This window comes from Gadus morhua, chromosome 3, assembly GCF_902167405.1.
Source record: "Gadus morhua chromosome 3, gadMor3.0, whole genome shotgun sequence".
Classification (NCBI taxonomy): domain Eukaryota; kingdom Metazoa; phylum Chordata; class Actinopteri; order Gadiformes; family Gadidae; genus Gadus; species Gadus morhua.
The window spans coordinates 29,882,349-29,905,439 of record NC_044050.1 but is presented as its reverse complement, the minus strand read 5'-3'; the positions used below and the strand labels follow the sequence as shown (position 1 = coordinate 29,905,439).

The window sequence follows — 23,091 nt, the reverse complement described above, 5'->3', positions numbered from 1 at the left end:
TATTGCTGTAGGTAAGGTAAGGATGTTCATAGAACCAAGTGGCAAGCACTAATAATCACTAGGTTAACCCATTCCCTGTATACAACAAAGGTAGCTAGGGTAAGGCGCTACACGATGCTTAGTAATAGTTTTAAGTTCCAGGATGACTAACTTACAATAAGTGCGTACATTAAGTGCCATTATTCATATAAAAATCGATACATTTTATTCCAACTGATTTATGATTCATTTTCTATTATTATTTATTCACCTCAATAGAATCAATCGTCGCTCAAAACACATTATCTCGTCGGGGTTCTTGTTTTGTGTGTATTTTGTATAATCCCCATGAGCCAATCAATGTTCTGCACAAACAACCCAGGACTCTGAAACACCACTCCAGGACTAGCTGACGTCAGAGTGAACGGACCGAGAAACAAATCCTCTAAAACAGTATTGAGTTTTCTGTAAAAATATAAAAGTATTGACACGTTTTATGGCGACTGCTTTGCAAAAAAAGCCATTTAGCGTAGAGGAAATGGTGTATTGATGAACGCACTTCCGCTGTGGCCCTCCCCCATCAATCCATCGAGCCATGACGGCCCTAGCAGACGTTACCTTCGCCCTATAAAAGAGAGGATTCATCCTGAGCGGTCAGAACAGCCCCACAGACCTGCACTAGCCTCCAGCCTCCAGACCTACAACAACATCACAGGTAAAGCATGTTTGTTACATCTACAGGAACTCTCTCCAGGCCTTTCTGTCTCTCTTGTATCGTCATGGTTACCTGAGGGCCGCCTCCCTTGTGTTCAGACATGGCTTCGACCTCGGTGCTGCTTTGTGCGCTGGCGCTGCTGTCGTGTTGGACGGCCCTCGCCACACGGGCCCCTGCGGAGGGGGGGGCCGGTGGCGGCGGGCTGAACCAGCTGCTGGGCAGGGGGGGGGGCCGGGGAGACCTCCCCCAGAGGGGACCTTCACACCCGAGTGTCCCGCATGGAGAAGATGACCCTGTCGGAGCTGGAGCGTGAGCTCAGGACCAAGGAGATCATGGCGGCCATCTCAGGTACGTCCCCAGACCATCTCAGGTACGCCCTCAGGTACGCCCCCAGACCATCTCAGGTATTCCCTCAGGTACGCCCCAAGGCGCTCTCAGGTACGCCCTCAGGTACGCCCCCAGACCATCTCAGGTATGCACCCTGTGGGGCTCGGAGCCAGGACTGGTTGAACCCTCTTTCACTCTTGATGTGCAGGCAGATGCTTTGAGTGTGGAGGTGTCCCTGAGCGAGACGCCTCACCCTGACTGCTGCTGACCAGCTGGCTGTCGCCCTGCGGGGCTGACTCCGCCGTCGGGGTGTGAATGTGTGATGAATGGGTGAATGTGAGGCGGTATTGTAAAGTGCTTTGAGCGGCCGCTGGTTAGATAAGCGCAGTATAGATGCCGTCCGTTTCCTCAGTTTGCGTGTTGTGTTCACAGAGATGGTGAACTCTGGGTGCCCGTCCAGCCGGGACTACCAAGGCTGGGTGGACTTTGGCCGCCGGAGTGCAGAGAGGACGGAGTGATCTCCAGCAGCGACCAGCAACAAAGACGTCGGAACATAGGTGTATTGTGTCCATTTTTGTATCTCTTAAAATCAACATGTGATATTTTGTAAGAAGCTAATAAAGCAGAGCTGTCCGGTGAATGCATTGATTGGTTGATCTTTGTGTTCCACTTCACGAGGGTAGACAGGCAAACAACAAGAGGCAAAAGGGAATGCCGGTAAATCCACAGTAAGGTTTATTTACAGATCAATCACGGTATTTACACGTCGACAAAGGACTTGGATTGTGACCTCCATCAACACAAATGGGTAGTGCATTTCAAAGTCTCAGAGATGAGACACAGAACAGTTTGGTTCATTATTGCCACAAACTAGCGCAACCTTTGGATTCCTCCTTTTTCTTATCCTAGCTGTCCTACGTTATTATTAATTTCTGATTGTACACAAAGTTCCTTTAAAGAAGTCTGAATAAATACATTAATCTGGTGTCACATCAGCTCCATGAAGCTCTTCTTAGACAGGGCTGTGTCCACATTACAGTCGAGTCCTGATGACCAAAAATCCAGCAGATCATTCATACAAGAAGAACGTCAGTCAGCGAGGAAATAAACACACTTACAGCACTTTGCTCATGGGGACCACAGCGTAGTCTCAACATCTCACTCAGGGTGTCACCTTGAACATCATCCTAAGAGTTTCTGCTACAGCCTCAACATCTCACTCAGGGTGTCTGGTCTTTGAGCACCAAACAGCGGTGGTTGTGAGTTTGGTTCTGTGCTGAATGCGACAGCGGTGTCACAGCTTAATGCTTTAAGTGCAAGCTGTCATTGACGGATTTCTACATCTCATATCTCTTGAAGTGCAGCAGCACGATTGAACACAAAGCATGCAGGATCTACCAGACAAGGAAATAGTGCAATCATCAGAGAGTCCTTTCATGTGATTAACAGACGGCATTGTGGGTTTTTAACTTAACAGATTGTTCTCTTGGATTGTCCGGAAGGAGTAGATCCTCCCATCAAAAAACAAGTACTGCAATTCGCATTCCCTTTACATTCGATAAAAAAGTGACAAGATGCACAGAAGATGAGTTCGGGCCAACGAGGGGACGATGGGTGCTGAGTTGGCGGGTTTCAGACACACACACGACCCCATGGCGACGGACCTGCTGTTACTACGACTACGACTCAGATTGTTGGACTAGGGAGAGGAGCGCTGATCAAAGCGACTTAAACGCCCAGAGAGTCGCTCTGAGGAACCCGAGAAACAAAACGCTGAACAAATCAGGAGGTCCTGAGGGGACTCAGGAGGTCATGAGCTGACTCATCAGGAGGTCCTGAGGGGACTCATCAGGAGGTCCTGAGGGGACTCAGGAGGTCTGAGGTGACTCAGGAGGAGGTCCTGAGGGGACTCCGACGGCGCGGCGTGTAGACGCAGGAGTCCAGAGGAACACACGGGGAAAGTCAAACTGCCTGGCTCCCGCCCTCAGGGTGGGTCTCTGACCTCCGACCTCAGGGCGGGTCTCTGACCTCCGACCTCAGGGTGGGTCTCTGACCTCTGACCTCAGGGTGGGTCTCTGCGCCCTGCCCCCCATCCCCCAGGCCGCCACCCGGTGCAGCCCCAGGTTCTGGAGTTTCTCCACCAGGTTCAGGCTGAAGACCCGCCCCCTCCCCGGGTCCGCCCCCAGCCCCGCCCCCCCGGGGTCTCCCTCTGGGCTGCCCTGGGGGGCGCCCGGCGCCGGACCCCCCTGGCGTTGGCGGTGGGGGGGGGGTCCGGCACCCCGGGACCCCCCGGTGATCCCCTCCCGCTCCAGAAGCTTCACCAGACCCAGAGGCGCTGGGCTTGGGAGGGCGGGGCCGAACAGGGGCGGGGCCACGGGCTGCTGCTGATTGGACGGCGGCCAGACGCTCAGAGGCTCAGTGGCGTCCCCGCCAGCGGGCCGGCGGCGAGGGCCAGGGCTGGGGAGGGAACACAGCGGGGGTCAGGGGGCTCAGAGGAGGTACTCTCTAACAGTCATGCCCACCAGTGGTCTGGGACCACCAGTGGTCCGTGGCGGTACTGCATGTGGTCCGTGGAAAAGCAAAATGAAATATTAAAGAATAGTCGTTGTTTTTTTTACATTCATTTAACCAGAAAATGTCCATAAAAATATGTGGCATCAGTTGTGTGCAGCCAACTTTATTTAAACAAGCCTGTTGTACTGATTCTATGACCAGTTATTGTTAGTGCTAGAAGGCCTTTTAAGAGGTATGGGTAATTCAGGTAGGGGTGGTTTGAAATATTTTATTGTGTGTATTATGAGGTGGTCCGCACACGCACAAAGTTTGAAAACCCCTGCTCTATACTCTAAACACGGTCCCTCACGGAGAAGGACGCAGAACTCAGAACTCTGACCTTAAAGGGGACATAATATATCACCAGGTGTGAGTCTGATTAGCCTTACAAGCCGTTTTGAAATATGTCAAAACGGCTTGATATATGACCTCACTAGTGGGCGTGTCCACCTAGATGTGTGCTGTATAGATCTGTCTACCAGCCTACCAAGTGGACTGGAGTAAACGTTGCTCATCTATCCAGCACAGATCTAGGTGGACACGCCCACTAGTGAGGTCGGAAGGGGCAGATTTTCGAAACGGCTTGTAAGGCTAATCACACTCACCTGGTGATATAATATGTCCCCTTTAAGGTTTATATCAGCGATGTCGGGTGACGTCACTTCTGTTGGTATTTGTAGCGAGATCCCAAACAAAGCAGAGCCAGCTCGCCCCTCCTTCCGTGTTTGGATCCAGTAAAAACGTTCATGAACGCAGCGCAAAACCCCACAACAACCACCCCGTTGGAATACTATTTATTTTGGTATTGACTGGTTGGTAGTACCATCTGTTTTTGTGTTCGATCTAGGAGCGTAGGCTGCCTACAAAGACGTGGCTTTTTGACGGCCTGCTTACGGGGCGGATAGCGGACCGAGAGGAAAGATCAGATGAATGTGATCATCCATGTTTAGGCCTAGAATCGCTGATACAACCTTTAAGATCAGAATGCTGAGATTAAAGTCAGAATGCAGAATCCTGCAAAACACCATTTGACTTTAAAGGCAGAAGTCTGAGATTTAAGTCAGTACTCGAATAATCAATGAATCCTCTTCCGTAGTTCCTTAGTGCATCAGAACCGATGGAAGGTGGATACAGACGAAGAGCAGAAGGGCACTTGGTGGGAAGGCTCAGGGTCTTACCTGGAGGAGGAGGAGGGGGTGAGGAGGGAGGGGCGGAGGGCTGGACGGGTGGAGATGGAGTTGGGGGGAGGAGTCAGGGGGAGGGCGGGGCCGAATGGAGAGGCTGTGGGGGTGGAGGGAGGAGAGAGGAGGTGGAGGATGAGATGAGTTCACCCACGGTCGTCTCCATCTACGTGGGTGATTCCAAATGGGTGATGCCCTCATTGTAAGTCACTTCGACTAAAGTCAAGTCAAGACAAGTTTTATTTATCTATCCCGTTTCATACACAGACAGGTATCCCAATGTGCCTAACATCAACTGAACTACAACACACACACACACACACACACACACACACACACACACACACACACACACAGTAGTAGCCCCAGGGGTGTGCACAGGGTGTGTGTTGGTACCATCACTGATCAGCATGAGATCCAACAGGAAGCTCAGGGTCACAATGTAGGATGTTCCTAATGGACATCCTCCTGTAGTGCATGCGTGCACCAAGTGGTGCACCTTGGTGCACCACTTGGTGCACGCCCTACGTGTTGCGTGCACCCTGCGTGCGTGTTGCGTGCGCGCGTGTGTGTTGCGTGCGCGCCCTGCGTGCGCGCCCTGCGTGCATGCGGCCCTACCCATGGCGCCGGGGGAGGGGCAGAGGTCGTCCTCCTCGGGGTCGTTCAGGCTGTACACCGTCTGCACGTCGCCCTCCAGCTCCCTGAAGTCCTTGGTCAGGACCCCCGGCCGCGGCTGCAGGATGCCCGCCAGGTTGGGCGTGGCCAGCTGCTGCCACTGGTGCAGGGTGGCCGAGCCTGAGGGGGGGTCCGACACAGGCTTAGTGAGGGGGGGTCAGGCACAGGTTTAGTGAGGGGGGGTCGGACCCAGGTTTAGTGAGGGGGGGTCAGACACAGGTTAAGTGAGGGGAGGTCAGACACAGGCTTAGTGAGGGGGGGTCAGACACAGGTTTAGTGAGGGGAGGTCAGACACAGGTTTAGTGAGGGGGGTCAGACACAGGTTTAGTGAGGGGGGGTCAGACACAGGTTAAGTGAGGGGAGGTCAGACACAGGCTTAGTGAGGGGGGGTCAGACACAGGCTTAGTGAGGGGAGGTCAGACACAGGTTTAGTGAGGGGAGGTCAGACAGGTTAAGTGAGGGGAGGTCAGACACAGGCTTAGTGAGGGGGGGTCAGACACAGGTTTAGTGAGGGGAGGTCAGACACAGGTTTAGTGATGGGGGTCAGACACAGGTTTAGTGAGGGGGGGGTCAGACACAGGTTTAGTGAGGGGGGTCAGACACAGGTTTAGTGAGGGGGGGGTCAGACACAGGTTTAGTGAGGGGGGGGTCAGACACAGGTTTAGTGAGGGGGGTCAGACACAGGTTTAGTGAGGGGGGTCAGACACAGGTTTAGTGAGGGGGGGGTTAGACACAGGTTTAGTGAGGGGGGTCAGACACAGGTTTAGTGAGGGGGGGGTTAGACACAGGTTTAGTGAGGGGGGGGGTCAGACACAGGTTTAGTGAGGGGGTCAGACACAGGTTTAGTGAGGGGGGGGTCGCAAAATATAAACCTCAACGGAATCAATAATATAACAAGAAGAGCATCTGTTCTCCTTCAGACAACCACACGGTCTGTCTACAAAGGTCACCCCCCACCAGACCCCCCCCCTCCTCACCCTCCAGGGGCTTGACGATCTGCAGCCGGTCGGGCAGGTAGGACCGGCCCCCCGAGGACCCCGAGGGCCGCGAGCTGCCGTTGGAGTAGTTGGTCCCGGTGGAGGCGGAGCCCAGGCTGCCGTCGGGGGTGAGGAACCCGCTGGAGTCCTGCCCCCCCTCCTCCTCCCCCCCGGCCCCGCCCCCGGCCGGCCCCGCCCCCAGCGCCCTCATCTTCCTCTCGCGCTCCACGTCGAAGAAGGGCCGCTCCGACAGGTGGCTCTGCTGCCGCGCCGACAGGTGGAACAGCGCCGCCTCCAAGTCCCGCCCCCCGGGGGTCCCGGGCTGGCCCAGCCGCTTGGGGCCCGCCTGGGTGGAGCTGGGGGGTGGGAGGAGGGGTGAGGGGGAGGGGGAGGAGGAGGGGGAGGAGGTGGGGGATGAGGGGGAGGAGGGGGAGGGGGAGGGGGAGGAGGGGGAGGAGGGCGGTTAGCGGACAACAGACACGACATGTTCCCGTGAAAACGGCTGAATCTTATTAGTGAACGGACAATCACCAATACATGGGACCTGTAGCACGTAGCTTAGCATAACCTAGCATAGCATAACGTAGCGTAGCATAACATAGAGTAGCATGTCATAACGTAGCATAGCATGTCATAGCGTAGCATCAAATAAAAGAGCATAGCATGACATAGTATAAAAGGATATAATTCAGCTTAGCATATGATAGCATAACGTTGCGTAGCATAGCATGTCGTAGCATAGCATAAAATAACAGCATAGCAAGCAATGTCTGTTACATAGCATGCCCTTGTATAAAAGGACATAGCATTGTGTGGCGCAGCATAGCGTAGCGTAGCGTAGCCGCCCACCTGTGGTCCGGCTCTGCCGGCGGCGCCGGATGGAGGCGGTCCTCCATGCTGAAGCTGGCGCTGTCCGAGCCGTAGTAGCTGGTCCGGGGGGTGGAGGCGGAGGAGGAGTGGGCGGAGGGGGGGCTGGAGCCGGGGAGGGCCGGGGAGGGGCAGCGGGACCGCAGCCGCTGGGCCACCTTCACCGTCTCAAACACGCGCCACGGGTGGTTCCTGGGGGCCAAGGGGGGCAGTTAAGACCCAGATACCCCCGGGGACATCCTGAGCGAATGTCTGCTGTACATCCTGGCGCTTAATGCAAGAACTTGTTGTATGTTGCACGACCTGGCACTTAAAAATAGTACTTAGCATAAATCCTAGCTATCTTTAGTACTTATGTAGCATCTTATCTTAGCTATCTTTAGTACTTAGCATCGTGTAGCATCTTATCCTAGCTATCTTTAGTACTTAGCATTGCCTTGCATCTTATCCTAGCCGTCTTTAGTACTTAGCATTTTGTAGCATCTTACCCTAGCTATCTCTGTTGTGTACGGGGAATGGGTTAACCTAGTGATGGTTAGTGCTTGGCACTTGGTTCTATGAACATCCTAACTGTACCGACAGAGATATATTATTGTTTCTCTTTCTTCTGATTAATATACTTATCCAGACCCAGACTTCATTTTGTGATCATTCTTTAAAGCGTCTTTGAGTATTCAAAAAAGTGCATTATAAATCAAATGTTTTATTATCAATTAATCTGAAACAGTAAATATGTCAGTTTTCTTTGATGAATGTACTTGTTATGACTGGCAGGTTCCTCAACCAATTAGGGACTCACTTGTACTCGGAGGGGGCGGGGCTGTCCAGGCCCTTCCGGAAGGTGCCCTCTATCTCTGCGGCCAGGGAGTCCATGGGGAAGACGGAGGCCAATGCGCTGTAGCGCTGTACCGTGCTGTTGGGCAGGCTCTTGTTGCGCAGGTTCTTGATGTCCTCTCTGGCCTCCCGTAGCATGTCCTCGCACTGCGCGTACTTGACCTGCAAGTCATTCATCTGCCACCAGGGGGAGACAGATACCCACCGTAAAAAGGGTTGAATGAAACGTATTATCAACGTGCGACGGACAACACAATGTTGAGTTAGTAGCTGGAAACACCCCAACACAGTCATTTTGAGTTTCTTACTGGGATGACGGTATCAATACAATTAGTTTATATTAATGTTTACATTTAGGGCGTTTAGCAGACACTTTTATCCAAACCGACTTACAATAAAAAGAAACAACAATATATCGCTGTCGGTACAGTAAGTATGTTCATATAAATAATTGAAGTTCTATTTGTAAGTGCAAGGACGTACAACATACACTAGGTGCGTAAGAGGGGTGTGGGGGGGTTTCGGGAGAGGCTATGTCGTGTCCAGGTGGACTCCTGAGCGGTGGGCGTGTTACCCGTACCTCTGAGCGCAGGATTATCTGCCCTTCCCGCGAGGCGTTCAGGTGCACGCTGAGGCCGTCGTTCTCGTGGCTGAGCTGAACAAACACATTAATCCTGAAGGTTAATGCTCTGTGTGGCTGCCAGGTTCCTTTCTGACGAGGTTAAAAGCGAGGGTCAATATTTAATGAGCTCAGCAGCGAGAGATGGGATGGACTTGCTTGGTTTCCATGTTTTGTTTTTTTCCATGTTTGTTACAATATATGTTAATATAATATTCCTCCCCAGACGGTACGAGGCTGCAGGAGACGTCCTCTCTCCACTGTCCTTCATAAAGCCAGTATGATGATCCCCACGTTAATACAGGGGCCAGGGGGGGGTGTCTAGTCCCTCTGAGGGGGGGGGGTCTAGTCCCTCCGAGGGGGGGGTCTAGTCCCTCCGAGGGGGGGCGGGGTCTAGTCCCTCCGAGGGGGGGGGGGGGTCTAGTCTCTCCGAGGGGGGGGGGGGGGGGGGTCTAGTCTCTCTGAGGGGGGGGGGGGGGGGGTCTAGTCCCTCCGAGGGGGGGCGGGGTCTAGTCTCTCTGAGGGGGGGGGGGTCTAGTCCCTTTGAGGGGGGGGGGGTCTAGTCCCTCTGAGGGGGGGGTCTAGTCCCTCTGAGGGGGGGGGCTAGTCCCTTGAGGGGGGGGGGGGTCTAGTCCCTCTGAGGGGGGGGTCTAGTCCCTTTGAGGGGGGGGGGTCTAGTCCCTCTGAGGGGGGGGGGGGGGGGTCTAGTCCCTCTGAGGGGGGGGGGGTCTAGTCCCTCTGAGGGGGGGACGGGGTCCCTCTGAGGGGACGGGGGGGTCTAGTCCCTCTGAGGGGGGGGGGGGGGGGGGGGTCTAGTCCCTCCGAGGGGGGGCGGGGTCTAGTCCCTCTGAGGGGGGGATCTAGTCCCTCCGAGGGGGGGCGGGGTCTAGTCTCTCTGAGGGGGGCGGGGTCTAGTCCCTCCAAGGGGGGGCGGGGTGTAGTCCCTCTGAGGGGGGGACGGGGTCCCTCTGAGGGGGGGGGGGGGGTCTAGTCCCTCTGAGGAGGGCCAGGGGGGACAGGGTCTCTCTGAGGGGGGGGGGGGGGGGGCCCTCTGAGGGGTCTAGGGGGCCCCTCTGAGGGGGTCTAGGGGCCCCTCTAACAGGACCGGTCCAGGGGCCCTCACCCCCTTGCAGCGGGCCTGCAGGTCCACGATGTGGGCCAGCAGAGAGCTGATCTCCTCCTGCTGACGGAGCGAGTCCTCCACCCTCCGGCCCAGCTCCTCCGACAGGTCGCCCACCCGCCGGTTCACCGACGCTGCAGACAGGGGCGTTAACATGACATTAACATGACATTAACATGACGTTAACATGACATTAACGTGACATTAACACTAACATGACATTAACATGACATTAACGTGACATTAACTTGACATTAACACTAACACGACATTAACATGACATTAACGTGACATTAACACTAACATGACATTAACATGACATTAACGTGACATTGACATTAACGTGACATTAACATGGCATTAACATTACATTAACATGACATTAACGTGACATTAACGTGACATTAACACTAACATGACATTAACATGACATTAACGTGACATTAACATTAACATGACATTAACGTGACATTAACGTGACATTAACATGACATTAACATTACATTAACATGACATTAACGTGACATTAACGTGACATTAACATTACATTAACATGACATTAACGTGACATTAACGTGACATTAACACTAACATGACGTTAACATTAACCTGACATTAACATGACATTAACGTGACATTAACATTAACATGACATTAACGTGACATTAACACTAACATGACATTAACATGACATTAACACTAACATGACATTAACATTAACATGACATTAACGTGACATTAACATTAACATGACATTAACGTGACATTTACGTGACATTAACAAGACATTAACATTACATTAACATGACATTAACGTGACATTAACACTAACATGACATTAACATTAACATGACATTAACGTGACATTAACACTAACATGACATTAACATTAACATGACATTAACATGACATTAACATTAACATGACATTAACATTAACATTACATTAACATGACATTAACATGACATTAACGTGGCATTAACGTGACATTAACACTAACATGACATTAACATTAACATGACATTAACGTGACATTAACATTAACATGACATTAACGTGACATTAACATGACATTAACATTAACATGACATTAACACTAACATGACATTAACATGACATTAACATTACATTAACATTAACATGACATTAACATGACATTAACACTAACATGACATTAACATTACATTAACATGACATAAACATTAAGATGACATTAACAGTACATAAACATTGATATTAATATTATTTAAACATTAGCCTTAATATTATTATCAACATTCACATTAATATTAACATTAGCATTACATAAACATTAGCATGAATATTAGCATTAACATTAGCATTAACATTATATTAACTTTACATTAACGTTGACATTGCATTAACAGTCACATTCACATTCACATTATATAAAATTACATTAGCACTACATTACATTTACATCACATCAACATCACATTAACGCTAACATTCAGGGCGTTTGGCAGACGCTTTTATCCAGAGCAACTTTACAAAAAGAATGTGTCAGAAAAAGGAGAAACAATAATCTATCTCTGTTTATACACACTGCGGGGGGGGGGGGGGGGGGGGCAGTACTCACTGAGCTCCTCCACACACACCATCATCAGCTCCTGCTCCTGCTCCTCGTAGCTCTCCGTCTCCGTCGTCAGGTCGTCTGCCTGCCGGGGAGAACCAGCAATAGCCTAGCGGTTAGCATTCATGCTACACAGAAGCACATAACTCCTATGTTAGCTGGATATAGTTAGCTGCAGAAACAAGCTAACTTAAGTTAGCTGCAGAAGCACATTTTTAGAGTTAGCTCCAGAGTTAGCTACAAAAACACAGATTCCCTTTAGGGTGACTAGGAGTTAGCTCCAGAGTTTGCTCTAGAAAAACAGATTCCCTTCAGGGTGACTAGGAGTTAGCTCCAGAGTTTGCTCCAGATTTTGCTCCAGAGTTTGCTCTAGAAACACAGATTCCCTTTAGAGTAAGTAGGAGTTAACTCCAGAGTTAGCTCCAGAGTTAGTTACCTACAGATCCCTCAGGGTGAGTAGGAGTTAGCTCCAGAGTTAGCTCTGGAGCTAGGAGTTAGCTGTAGCCCACCTCGGTGCGTAGCTTGCGGTTCTCGTCCTCCAGCCCCCGTAGCTTCTGGTGCAGGAAGTCATAGTGGACGAAGCTGCTGAGAGAAGCGGTCGACTCGTTGCGTTTGATTCTGTAACCATGGAGACAGAGAACAGAACAGGGTTACACTTTAATACCGTTATCGTGTTAATATTTTATAACATAGTTATTACTGTCTACAATGTTGAGGCCTCAAAGGCCATAGTTATACTACTAGGCCACTCCTCCGGCCAAGATGTTGTGTTTTGATCCACAGTACCTTGGTTGTGTGTGTGTGTGTGTGTGTGTGTGTGTGTGTGTGTGAGTGAGTGAGTGAGTGAGTGAGTGAGTGAGTGAGTGAGTGAGTGAGTGAGTGAGTGAGTGAGTGAGTGAGTGAGTGAGTGAGTGAGTGAGTGAGTGAGTGAGAGAGAGAGAGAGAGAGTGTGTGTGTGTGAGTACTGACGGAGATTGGGTCTCAGATCGCTCGGCCTCCTCGTTGCCGGCGTAGAACTGCAGCAGGTCGTCCCTCATGGAGAGCTCGTGGCGGAGCTGAGCGATCTGAAGAAAAGAACACAAACGATACCCCCCTTTAACAAAGGGTTCTAGACCATCCCTTTAACAAAGGGTTCTAGATCAGCCCTTTAACAAAGGGTTCTAGATCAGCCCTTTAACAAAGGGTTCTAGACCATCCCTTTAACAAAGGGTTCTAGATCAGCCCTTTAACAAAGGGTTCTAGATCACCCCTTTAACAAAGGGTTCTAGACCATCCCTTTAACAAAGGGTCCTAGACCATCCCTTTAACAAAGAGTCCTAGACCATCCCTTTAACAAAGTGTTCTAGATCAGCCCTTTAACAAAGGGTCCTAGACCATCCATTTAACAAAGGGTCCTAGACCATCCCTTTAACAAAGTGTTCTAGATCAGCCCTTTAACAAAGGGTCCTAGACCATCCCTTTAACAAAGAGTCCTAGACCATCCCTTTAACAAAGTGTTCTAGATCAGCCCTTTAACAAAGGGTTCTAGATCACCCCTTTAACAAAGGGTTCTAGATCACCCCTTTAATAAAGGGTTCTAGATCAGCCCTTTAACAAAGGGTCCTAGACCATCCCTTTAACAAAGTGTTCTAGATCAGCCCTCTAACAAAGGGTCCTAGACCATCCCTTTAACAAAGTGTTCTAGATCAGCCCTTTAACAAAGGGTCCTAGACCATCCCTTTAACAAAGGGTCCTAGACCATCCCTTTAACAAAGTGTTCTAGATCAGCCCTTTAACAAAGGGTCCTAGACCATCCCTTTAACAAAGAGTCCTAGACCACCCCTTTAATAAAGGGTCATAGACCATCCCTTTAACAAAGGGCCCTGATAACCCATTTAACAAAGGGTTCTAGTCTAGATCACCCCTTTAACAAAGTATTCTAGATCAGCCCTTTAACAGAGTGTTCTAGATCATCCCTTTAACAAAGGGTTCTAGATCAGCCCTTTAACAAAGGGTTCTAGATCACCCCTTTAACAAAGTGTTCCAGATCAGCCCTTTAACAAAGGGTTCTAGATCAGCCCTTTAACAAAGGGTTCTAGATCACCCCTTTAACAAAGGGTTCTAGATCAGCCCTTTAACAAAGGGTTCTAGATCAGCCCTTTAACAAAGTGTTCTAGATCAGCCCTTTAACAAAGGGTTCTAGATCAGCCCTTTAACAAAGGGTTCTAGATCAGCCCTTTAACAAAGGGTTCTAGATCAGCCCTTTAACAAAGGGTTCTAGATCAGCCCTTTAACAAAGGGTTGCAGTACGGTACAGGTGGTGTTGCAGTGCGTTACAGGTGGTGTTGTGTTGCAGTGTGTTACAGGTGGTGTTGTGTTGCAGTGTGTTACAGGTGGTGGTGCAGTGCGTTACAGGTGGTGTTGTGTTGCAGTGCGTTACAGGTGGTGTTGTGTTGCAGTCTGTTACGGGTGGTGTTGTGTTGCAGTGAGTTACAGGTGGTGTTGTGTTGCAGTGTGTCACAGGTGGTGTTGTGTTGCAGTGTGTTACAGGTGGTGGTGCAGTGCGTTACAGGTGGTGTTGTGTTGCAGTGCGTTACAGGTGGTGGTGCAGTGTGTTACAGGTGGTGTTGTGTTGCAGTGTGTTACGGGTGGTGTTGTGTTGCAGTGCGTTACAGGTGGTGTTGTGTTGCAGTGCGTTACAGGTGGTGGTGCAGTGTGTTACAGGTGGTGTTGTGTTGCAGTGCGTTACAGGTGGTGTTATGTTGCAGTGCGTTACAGGTGGTGTTGTGTTGTAGTGCGTTACAGGTGGTGTTATGTTGCAGTGCGTTACAGGTGGTGTTGTGTTGCAGTGCGTTACAGGTGGTGTTGTGTTGCAGTGCGTTACAGGTGGTGTTGTGTTGCAGTGTGTTACAGGTGGTGTTGTGTTGCAGTGCGTTACAGGTGGTGGTGCAGTGTGTTACAGGTGGTGTTGTGTTGCAGTGTGTTACGTGTGGTGTTGTGTTGCAGTGCGTTACAGGTGGTGTTGTGTTGCAGTGCGTTACAGGTGGTGGTGCAGTGTGTTACAGGTGGTGTTGTGTTGCAGTGCGTTACAGGTGGTGTTGTGTTGCAGTGCGTTACAGGTGGTGGTGCAGTGTGTTACAGGTGGTGTTGTGTTGCAGTGTGTTACAGGTGGTGTTGTGTTGCAGTGCGTTACAGGTGGTGTTGTGTTGCAGTGTGTTACAGGTGGTGTTGTGTTGCAGTCTGTTACAGGTGGTGTTGTGTTGCAGTGCGTTACAGGTGGTGTTGTGTTGCAGTGCGTTACAGGTGGTGTTGTTGTGCAGTGTGTTACAGGTGGTGTTGTTGTGCAGTGCGTTACAGGTGGTGTTGTGTTGCAGTGCGTTACAGGTGGTGTTGTGTTGCAGTGCGTTACAGGTGGTGTTGTGTTGCAGTGCGTTACAGGTGGTGTTGCAGTGTGTTACAGGTGGTGTTGTGTTGCAGTGCGTTACAGGTGGTGTTGTGTTGCAGTGCGTTACAGGTGGTGTTGTGTTGCAGTGCGTTACAGGTGGTGTTATGTTGCAGTGCGTTACAGGTGGTGTTGTGTTGCAGTGCGTTACAGGTGGTGTTGTGTTGCAGTGCGTTACAGGTGGTGTTGTGTTGCAGTGTGTTACAGGTGGTGTTGTGTTGCAGTGCGTTACAGGTGGTGTTGCAGTGCGTTACAGGTGGTGTTGTGTTGCAGTGTGTTACAGGTGGTGTTGTGTTGCAGTGCGTTACAGGTGGTGTTGTGTTGCAGTGTGTTACAGGTGGTGTTGTGTTGCAGTGCGTTACAGGTGGTGTTGTGTTGCAGTGCGTTACAGGTGGTGTTGTGTTGCAGTGTGTTACAGGTGGTGTTGTGTTGCAGTGCGTTACAGGTGGTGTTGTGTTGCAGTGTGTTACAGGTGGTGTTGTGTTGCAGTGTGTTACAGGTGTTGTTGTGTTGCAGTGCGTTACAGGTGGTGTTGTGTTGCAGTGCGTTACAGGTGGTGTTGCAGTGTGTTACAGGTGGTGTTGTGTTGCAGTGCGTTACAGGTGGTGTTGTGTTGCAGTGCGTTACAGGTGGTGTTGTGTTGCAGTGTGTTACAGGTGGTGTTGTGTTGCAGTGCGTTACAGGTGGTGTTGTGTTGCAGTGCGTTACAGGTGGTGTTGTGTTGCAGTGCGTTACAGGTCGTGTTGTGTTGCAGTGCGTTACAGGTGGTGTTGTGTTGCAGTGTGTTACAGGTGGTGTTGCAGTCTGTTACAGGTGGTGTTGCAGTCTGTTACAGGTGGTGTTGTGTTGCAGTGCGTTACAGGTGGTGGTGCAGTGTGTTACAGGTGGTGTTGTGTTGCAGTGCGTTACAGGTGGTGTTGTGTTGCAGTGCTTTACGGGGGGGTGTTGTGTTGCAGTGCGTTACAGGTGGTGTTGTGTTGCAGTGCGTTACAGGTGGTGTTGCAGTGTGTTACAGGTGGTGTTGTGTTGCAGTGCGTTACAGGTGGTGTTGTGTTGCAGTGCGTTACAGGTGGTGTTGTGTTGCAGTGCGTTACAGGTGGTGTGGTTGTGCAGTGTGTTACAGGTGGTGTTGTGTTGCAGTGCGTTACAGGTGGTGTTGTGTTGCAGTGCGTTACAGGTGGTGTTGTTGTGCAGTGTGTTACAGGTGGTGTTGTTGTGCAGTGCGTTACAGGTGGTGTTGTGTTGCAGTGTGTTACAGGTGGTGTTGTGTTGCAGTGCGTTACAGGTGGTGTTGTGTTGCAGTGTGTTACAGGTGGTGTTGTGTTGCAGTCTGTTACAGGTGGTGTTGTGTTGCAGTGCGTTACAGGTGGTGTTGTGTTGCAGTGTGTTACAGGTGGTGTTGTGTTGCAGTGCGTTACAGGTGGTGTTGTGTTGCAGTGCGTTACAGGTGGTGTTGTGTTGCAGTGTGTTACAGGTGGTGTTGTGTTGCAGTGCGTTACAGGTGGTGTTGTGTTGCAGTGTGTTACAGGTGTTGTTGTGTTGCAGTGCGTTACAGGTGGTGTTGTGTTGCAGTGCGTTACAGGTGGTGTTGCAGTGTGTTACAGGTGGTGTTGTGTTGCAGTGCGTTACAGGTGGTGTTGTGTTGCAGTGCGTTACAGGTGGTGTTGTGTTGCAGTGTGTTACAGGTGGTGTTGCAGTCTGTTACAGGTGGTGTTGTGTTGCAGTGCGTTACAGGTGGTGGTGCAGTGTGTTACAGGTGGTGTTATGTTGCAGTGCGTTACAGGTGGTGTTGTGTTGCAGTGCGTTACAGGTGGTGTTGTGTTGCAGTGTGTTACAGGTGGTGTTGTGTTGCAGTGTGTTACAGGTGGTGTTGCAGTGCGTTACAGGTGGTGTTGTGTTGCAGTGTGTTACAGGTGGTGTTGTGTTGCAGTGTGTTACAGGTGGTGTTGCAGTGCGTTACAGGTGGTGTTGTGTTGCAGTGCGTTACAGGTGGTGTTGTGTTGCAGTGCGTTACAGGTGGTGTTGTGTTGCAGTGTGTTACAGGTGGTGTTGTGTTGCAGTGCGTTACAGGTGGTGTTGTGTTGCAGTGTGTTACAGGTGGTGTTATGTTGCAGTGCGTTACAGGTGGTGTTGTGTTGCAGTGCGTTACAGGTGGTGTTGTGTTGCAGTGAGTTGCAGGTGGTGTTGTGTTGCAGTGTGTTACAGGTGGTGGTGCAGTGTGTTACAGGTGGTGTTGTGTTGCAGTGCGTTACAGGTGGTGTTGTGTTGCAGTGCGTTACAGGTGGTGTTGTGTTGCAGTGCGTTACAGGTGGTGTTGTGTTGCAGTGCGTTACAGGTGATGTTGTGTTGCAGTGCGTTACAGGTGGTGTTGTGTTGCAGTGCGTTACAGGTGGTGTTGTGTTGCAGTGCGTTACAGGTGGTGTTGTGTTGCAGTGCGTTACAGGTGGTGTTGTGTTGCAGTGCGTTACAGGTGGTGTTGTGTTGCAGTGCGTTACAGGTGGTGTTGTGTTGCAGTGCGTTACAGGTGGTGTTGTGTTGCAGTGTGTTACAGGTGGTGGTGCAGTGTGTTACAGGTGGTGTTGTGTTGCAGTGCGTTACAGGTGGTGTTGTGTTGCAGTGCGTTACAGGTGGTGTTGTGTTGCAGTGCGTTACAGGTGGTGTTGTGTTGCAGTGCGTTACAGGTGATGTTGTGTTGCAGTGCGTTACAGGTGGTGTTGTGTTGCAGTGCGTTACAGGTGGTGTTGTGTTGCAGTGCGGTACAGGTGGTGTTGCAGTGCGTTACAGGTGGTGGTGCAGTGTGTTACAGGTGGTGTTGTGTTGCAGTGTGTTACAGGTGGTGTTATGTTGCAGTGCGTTACAGGTGGTGTTGTGTTGCAGTGCGTTACAGGTGGTGTTGTGTTGCAGTGCGTTACAGGTGGTGTTGTGTTGCAGTGCGTTACAGGTGGTGTTGTGTTGCAGTGCGTTACAGGTGATGTTGTGTTGCAGTGCGTTACAGGTGGTGTTGTGTTGCAGTGCGTTACAGGTGGTGTTGTGTTGCAGTGCGTTACAGGTGGTGTTGTGCAGTACAGGCCGGTGTTCACCTCCTCCTTGGTGGCCTCCAGCTGCTCCTCCACCTGGAGGTTGCGGGCCGTGAGCTCCTGGTTCTGCTTGAGCAGCGATTGGCCGATGCGTGCCGCCAGCTCCAGGTCCCGCTCTTTCTGCTCGGCCGCACACAGGACGCCATTTTGTTTAGCAGTTACACAGTGAGGCCGTGCGGCTTACAGGTCAGTGTTTACTAAATGTAGCAGAGAGAGACGCGTCGATGAAACCGAGTCACTTTGAGTGGCTTTATGGACTCTTTCTCGGTTCGTATCTCAAGGTCTGCAGTATGCAGGCCAGCTTGAGATAGCGCCCCCATCAGCTCATTAAGGACGCGTATCTATAGAAGAGCCTGTTGGATAAAGGCCTACTTCCCTCCATGACTCTTTAGCTGGGGTGGAACGAGCTCCCTGCCGACGTCGCTCACAACCCACCCCCCTCTTACCCACTTATTGTGTGTTGTACGTCCTTAAAAACAGTACATAGCATTGTTTAGCAACTTATCCTAGCTATCTTTTTTGTATACGGGGAAAGGGTTAATGATTGTTAGGGCTTGGCACTTGGTTCTATGAACATCCTTAATGTACTGACAGCGGTGTATTGTTGTTTCTCCTTCTGACTAATGGACTTATAGTGATGTGGCGAGCTCACCTCCTCCAGCAGGTGTGTGACGGCCTTGATGTCGTGGTACGTCTTGGTGACCTGGCCGACTCGGTCCGAGCACAGCACTGAGGGACAGGGGGCACAGGGAGGCATTCAGTGAGACTAGAGTGCCGGTTGAACCTCCTCCAAGACGGCTCGATGTAATCAGAGAGAATATATTCTAAAGGTAAATGTATTCGTCTGTTCAGCTTCCAAAGAAAGTTTGAACATGAATAGAACAACCAACTTTTGTGACTCATTTTTCGCACACGTTTCTTCATTTGCGTCGATTTGAAATAAAAAAGACTGTGAGGACTTCCTTCAGAGGGTCTGCGTTACCACGGTGACGAAGAGAGGGCTACAGGCTCCAGGAAGGAGACCTGAGGGGGGAGACGGACCACAGACTACAGGATCAACAAGTACTGATCCTCTTAGGCTGATCCCATTACCTCCACATAAGACCTCATAACAACCCTCTCACCTTAACCCCCTCGCTCAGCCTCAGCCTCTCTAACCTGTCTCACTCTCTGCCTCTATAACCTGTCTCACTCTCTGCCTCTCTAACCTGTCTCACTCTCTCTCTCTCTCTCTCTCTCTCTCTCTCTCTCTCTCTCTCTCTCTCTCTCTCTCTCTCTCTCTCTCTCTCTCTCTCTCTCTCTCTCTCTCTCTCTCTCTCTCTCTCTCTCTCTCTCTCTCTCTCTCTCTCTCTCTCTCTCTCCCTCCCTCTCTCTCTCGTGTTGCTGAGGGTGGAGGATGTGGAGCATCTCTCTGATAATTAGCTGATGAAGGCGTTTCACTGGATGCTCTCAGCCAGGGCCTGTCTGAACCTATAGAGAGATGGACCACTGGAAAGCTGGCATCACAAGGTCATCACAGAGATGGACGTGATTTGGCCAGAAAGCCTCTGTCAGACTGCGGTACAGTAAAGTAATCTAATTAAATGAAAGATGTCCACGAGATTGGTTGGGTATCCACCCTCCTGTGTGTATTTGGGCTGCAGTGATCTGCCCGGTCTGATTAAACATATTCAAACGGAAAGGAACAAAATGGGAGACAGAATGGAAGCACAGAAAAAGGAAGGAAGACAGAAAGAACAAAAGACAATGTGACCCTTAGGCTGACCGGTTCAGTTCATGTCCCAGTAGTTCAACCATCAGGCCGCCGTGTCTTCAGAGCAGCAGCAGGGTCAGTCTACATCCCCCTGACTAGTTGTGTCCAGAGCAGCACTGCCATACCGAGGTCAACGGAGACATGGTTCATGGGGTGATCTGCACCTGTCTCTCCTTGTGAGAGAGGGGCGCCCCAGGAACCCCATCCTGTTCCCCAGGCAGTGAACCAGCATCAGCTGTTCACTGCCTGGTGAACTTTAATTCAATCAGTTTAACTTCAATTCTATTCAAACACTCATTGGACAAGAGGTGCAGATTCCCAAACAGTATGAGAGACTGGGAGGTTCAATACCGCTGGAGTCCTCCTGTTGGACTCTGAGTGGCTCTGAGCAACATATAGCTAGCAGCCTGGAGGAGAGCTCGCCTGGGGCACTCAGGCTCTCAGCCAGACCTCCCCCAGACCTCCCCCTGACCTCCCCCAGACCTCCCCCAGACCTCACCCAGACTCACCGGTGTAGGTCAAAGACAGAACCAGCCCTAGAGGACACACCCCCTCATGTGCCGGTCTGTTTTGCAGTGGCTGCGCGGCCAAATGCCTTCTTGTGCCAGAGCAAATGGAACAGAGACAAGGAGAGGAATACACCGGCGGCATTCAGAACTCAGATTCATCCAAGGAGATTCTCCTCAGACAAAGACAGACGGGAATCCGATCCCAGGTACCGAATACCTCTAAGATACGTCCGTGGGCGGTACAGGAAGCAGATGGGAATCTGATGTCTCAGCACAGCGTACTACATCCTGCCAACTCCCTCTATCGATGCAGTTCAATCAAATGGGCTCACAATGCCGTGTCAAAATAGAAGATATGTGTCTCAGATTACATAACTGTGGCCCACTTGGCGGTACTTGGTAGATAGGGAAACAGATTAGACAGGATCTAACAAAGGCTCACCGCAACAAGGGAAATGTGTCCTTTTTAAGTCAAAGTCAAGTTCACCGTATAACAATGGTTTAAGTATATGAAAAAAGACTAATAACTACAAGGTCATCCGATGATTAGATGCAGGGCAGGGCAGGCGTTCAGACTGCAGCACTGGATTCAAACTACACTCATGTGTGTCCTCACTTGTGCTCAAAGGCAAAGGCACTCTCTCTCCCTCTCTCCCTCTCCCCCCCTCTCTCTCTCTCTGACCTTCAGAGACAAGTAGCGATAGAGTGTAGAACAGAGGATATTAGGAAATAGTGCCAAAAAATATACATGAAATGCATCCAAAAGCAGCTCACACAATATAAAAGGTAAATCCTATTTTAACTCATCTAGGTGCAGTCAGAATGCAGATCGCGGCTCCTGCGGTCATTTACTCTCTCTGTTCGCTCTGCTGCTCTTTACCTGGACTCTCTCTCTCTCTCTCTCTCTCTCTCTCTCTCTCTCTCTCTCTCTCTCTCTCTCTCTCTCTCTCTCTCTCTCTCTCTCTCTCTCTCTCTCTCTCTCTCTCTCTCTCTCTCTCTCTCTCTCTCTCTCTCTCTCTCTCTCTCTAGCCCTCAGCCCTCCCATGGTGCTGGCTCCTCTTGTCCTCTACGGCCTCACCTTGGGTCACCTCCCTGCACAGGAGCTCGTTGCCGTTGTTGTTATTGCTGTTCAGGAGCCTCCTCTCCCCCTGCACCTCCTCCCCGAGGCTGCTGCTGCTCTTCTCATCTTCCTCCTCCTCTTCCTCCTCCTCCTCCTCCTCCTCCTCCTCAGAGGTCAGCGAGCTCCACACCTCCATGGTGACCGTGAAGCCCTCCGTCTCCTCCTCCTCCATGGCGTCCCGGACCCCCTGCCTGTCTGCTCCCCGGGGGGGCTGGTCCCGGGTGTCTCCTCCGGACAGCGCTGTGCTCCGTGCGTCTTCAGTGGAGCGAGCGTGCGCGCGCGTGTGTGTTTCTTCAGAGGAGCGCGTGTGCATGTGTGTGTGTGTGTCTTCTGAGGAGCGAGCATGCGCGCGTGTGTGTGTGTCTTCAGAGGAGCGCGTGTGAGAGGATGAAGTACTCTGAGCTCCGTGTTGTCAGGGTACAAGCTGTCCCCGTCCTGAGAGCTCCCATCTGAGCTCAGCCGTCTGCGTTCACCTGGCCACGCTGGCCGGTCGGTCCAAAGGGGAGAGCGGGGGTGGGAGGGGAGGAGGGCTGGCCTCTTTATGATATCCAGGAGGCGTGTGAGAACACGGATACAGTAGAACCTGATATTTGTATTTACAATATCCATTATAAATTCGAATGGATGTACTACAATTTATTCAATGTAAAAGGATGCATTTTACATTGAAAAGAGGCTGCAATGAAACCCCTATGAAATGTAGACAGATGGTACCTTCCAGCCGTGCCAACAGGGGCTGCAAATCTCCCCACGTCATGTGGGTGAGGAGCTAGGCCACGCCTCCACTGAGCCGCAGGAGGTAGACGGTAAACACAGACTGAGATTGTGTGTTGATTCCAGCCCACGTACACTTGACCACAGCTGGTCGATTTCATAGTGAAACCATTCAGAAGTATGATCTCTCTCTCCCCCCCCCTCTCCCCTCTCTCTCTCTCTCTCTCTCTCTCTCTCTCTCTCTCTCTCTCTCTCTCTCTCTCTCTCTCTCTCTCTCTCTCTCTCTCTCTCTCTCTCTCTCTCTCTCTTGTTGTGTAAAGTGATATACAGGCCATCTTAAAGGGCAGAACTCACTTCTGTTTCCTTCTACGTTAAACGATCTTCCCTGATGAAGGTGATCTCATCATCCTCACATCACGTCTTCCTCTCCTTATCTTCCACCACACCCTCCTCCCCGTCTCTCCAGACGAGCCACCAGAACGTCCATCAAATATTAACCGCCAGCTCATCCATTTTTCACCGTCTTGTTTCCAGGTCAGGCCGCGCGCACGCGACCAGGCCGCAGCCACCTCTGCCCTGGGTCACCTACCTGTCCTCCGCCCAAACAAGCAGCCCGTCACGCTGGTATCAGTCTGAGCCCACTGATAGGCCGCGTCACCGCTGATACCAGAGACCCAATCTGGCCTGTATGACGCCTTCAATAAACCCATCGGCCCAGTTGTTGAGCAACAGCTTGAGACAACAACAAAGGATACTTATTCAAATTTGGGGACGTGAAGGAAGAAAGGAAGGGAGCTACATCAAGGATTATGTGTGGTTTGGACGAAAGCACCCTGTTTATAGGTTTTCTCTTGCAGCGATATATAGTTCTTTAACCTTCTTCAGACAAATGTACTTGTTGTATGTGGCTTTGGATAAAAGCGTCTGCTAAGAGCCATGAGTGTAAATGTATTTTCTAAATGCAGGCAAAACCTGATTTTTGGGTTTCCCATGCGGTCTGGAGATAGGAGAGCTAACCAGGAAGTGGACTGCTTTTCTACAGCGCTTTTCTAACCA

The 23,091-nt window shown here is 50.8% G+C and overlaps 1 protein-coding gene across 2 annotated transcripts; it reads right to left on the bottom strand.

Moving 5' to 3' along the window:
• Window positions 1-1,733: 1,733 nt before the first annotated feature.
• Window positions 1,734-22,249, bottom strand: hap1 (huntingtin associated protein 1). 2 transcript variants are annotated; one of them, XM_030350514.1, is made up of 14 exons: window positions 21,280-22,249; window positions 18,592-18,668; window positions 17,943-18,059; window positions 12,411-12,505; window positions 11,951-12,059; window positions 11,448-11,526; window positions 9,851-9,981; window positions 8,689-8,763; window positions 8,074-8,285; window positions 7,257-7,466; window positions 6,408-6,763; window positions 5,374-5,550; window positions 4,753-4,855; window positions 1,734-3,478 (listed from the first exon to the last, which is right to left on the bottom strand). In XM_030350514.1, the coding sequence occupies exons 1-14, from the start codon at window positions 21,632-21,634 to the stop codon at window positions 3,058-3,060; spliced, it is 2,517 nt and encodes an 838-aa protein (XP_030206374.1). In that variant the 5' UTR covers window positions 21,635-22,249; the 3' UTR covers window positions 1,734-3,057. The 2 variants fall into 2 exon arrangements, with proteins under 2 accessions (XP_030206374.1, XP_030206375.1); XM_030350515.1 differs by lacking the exon at window positions 4,753-4,855 and having other exon boundaries at window positions 3,209-3,478; window positions 21,280-22,246.
• Between the last annotated feature and the right edge of the window lie 842 nt (window positions 22,250-23,091).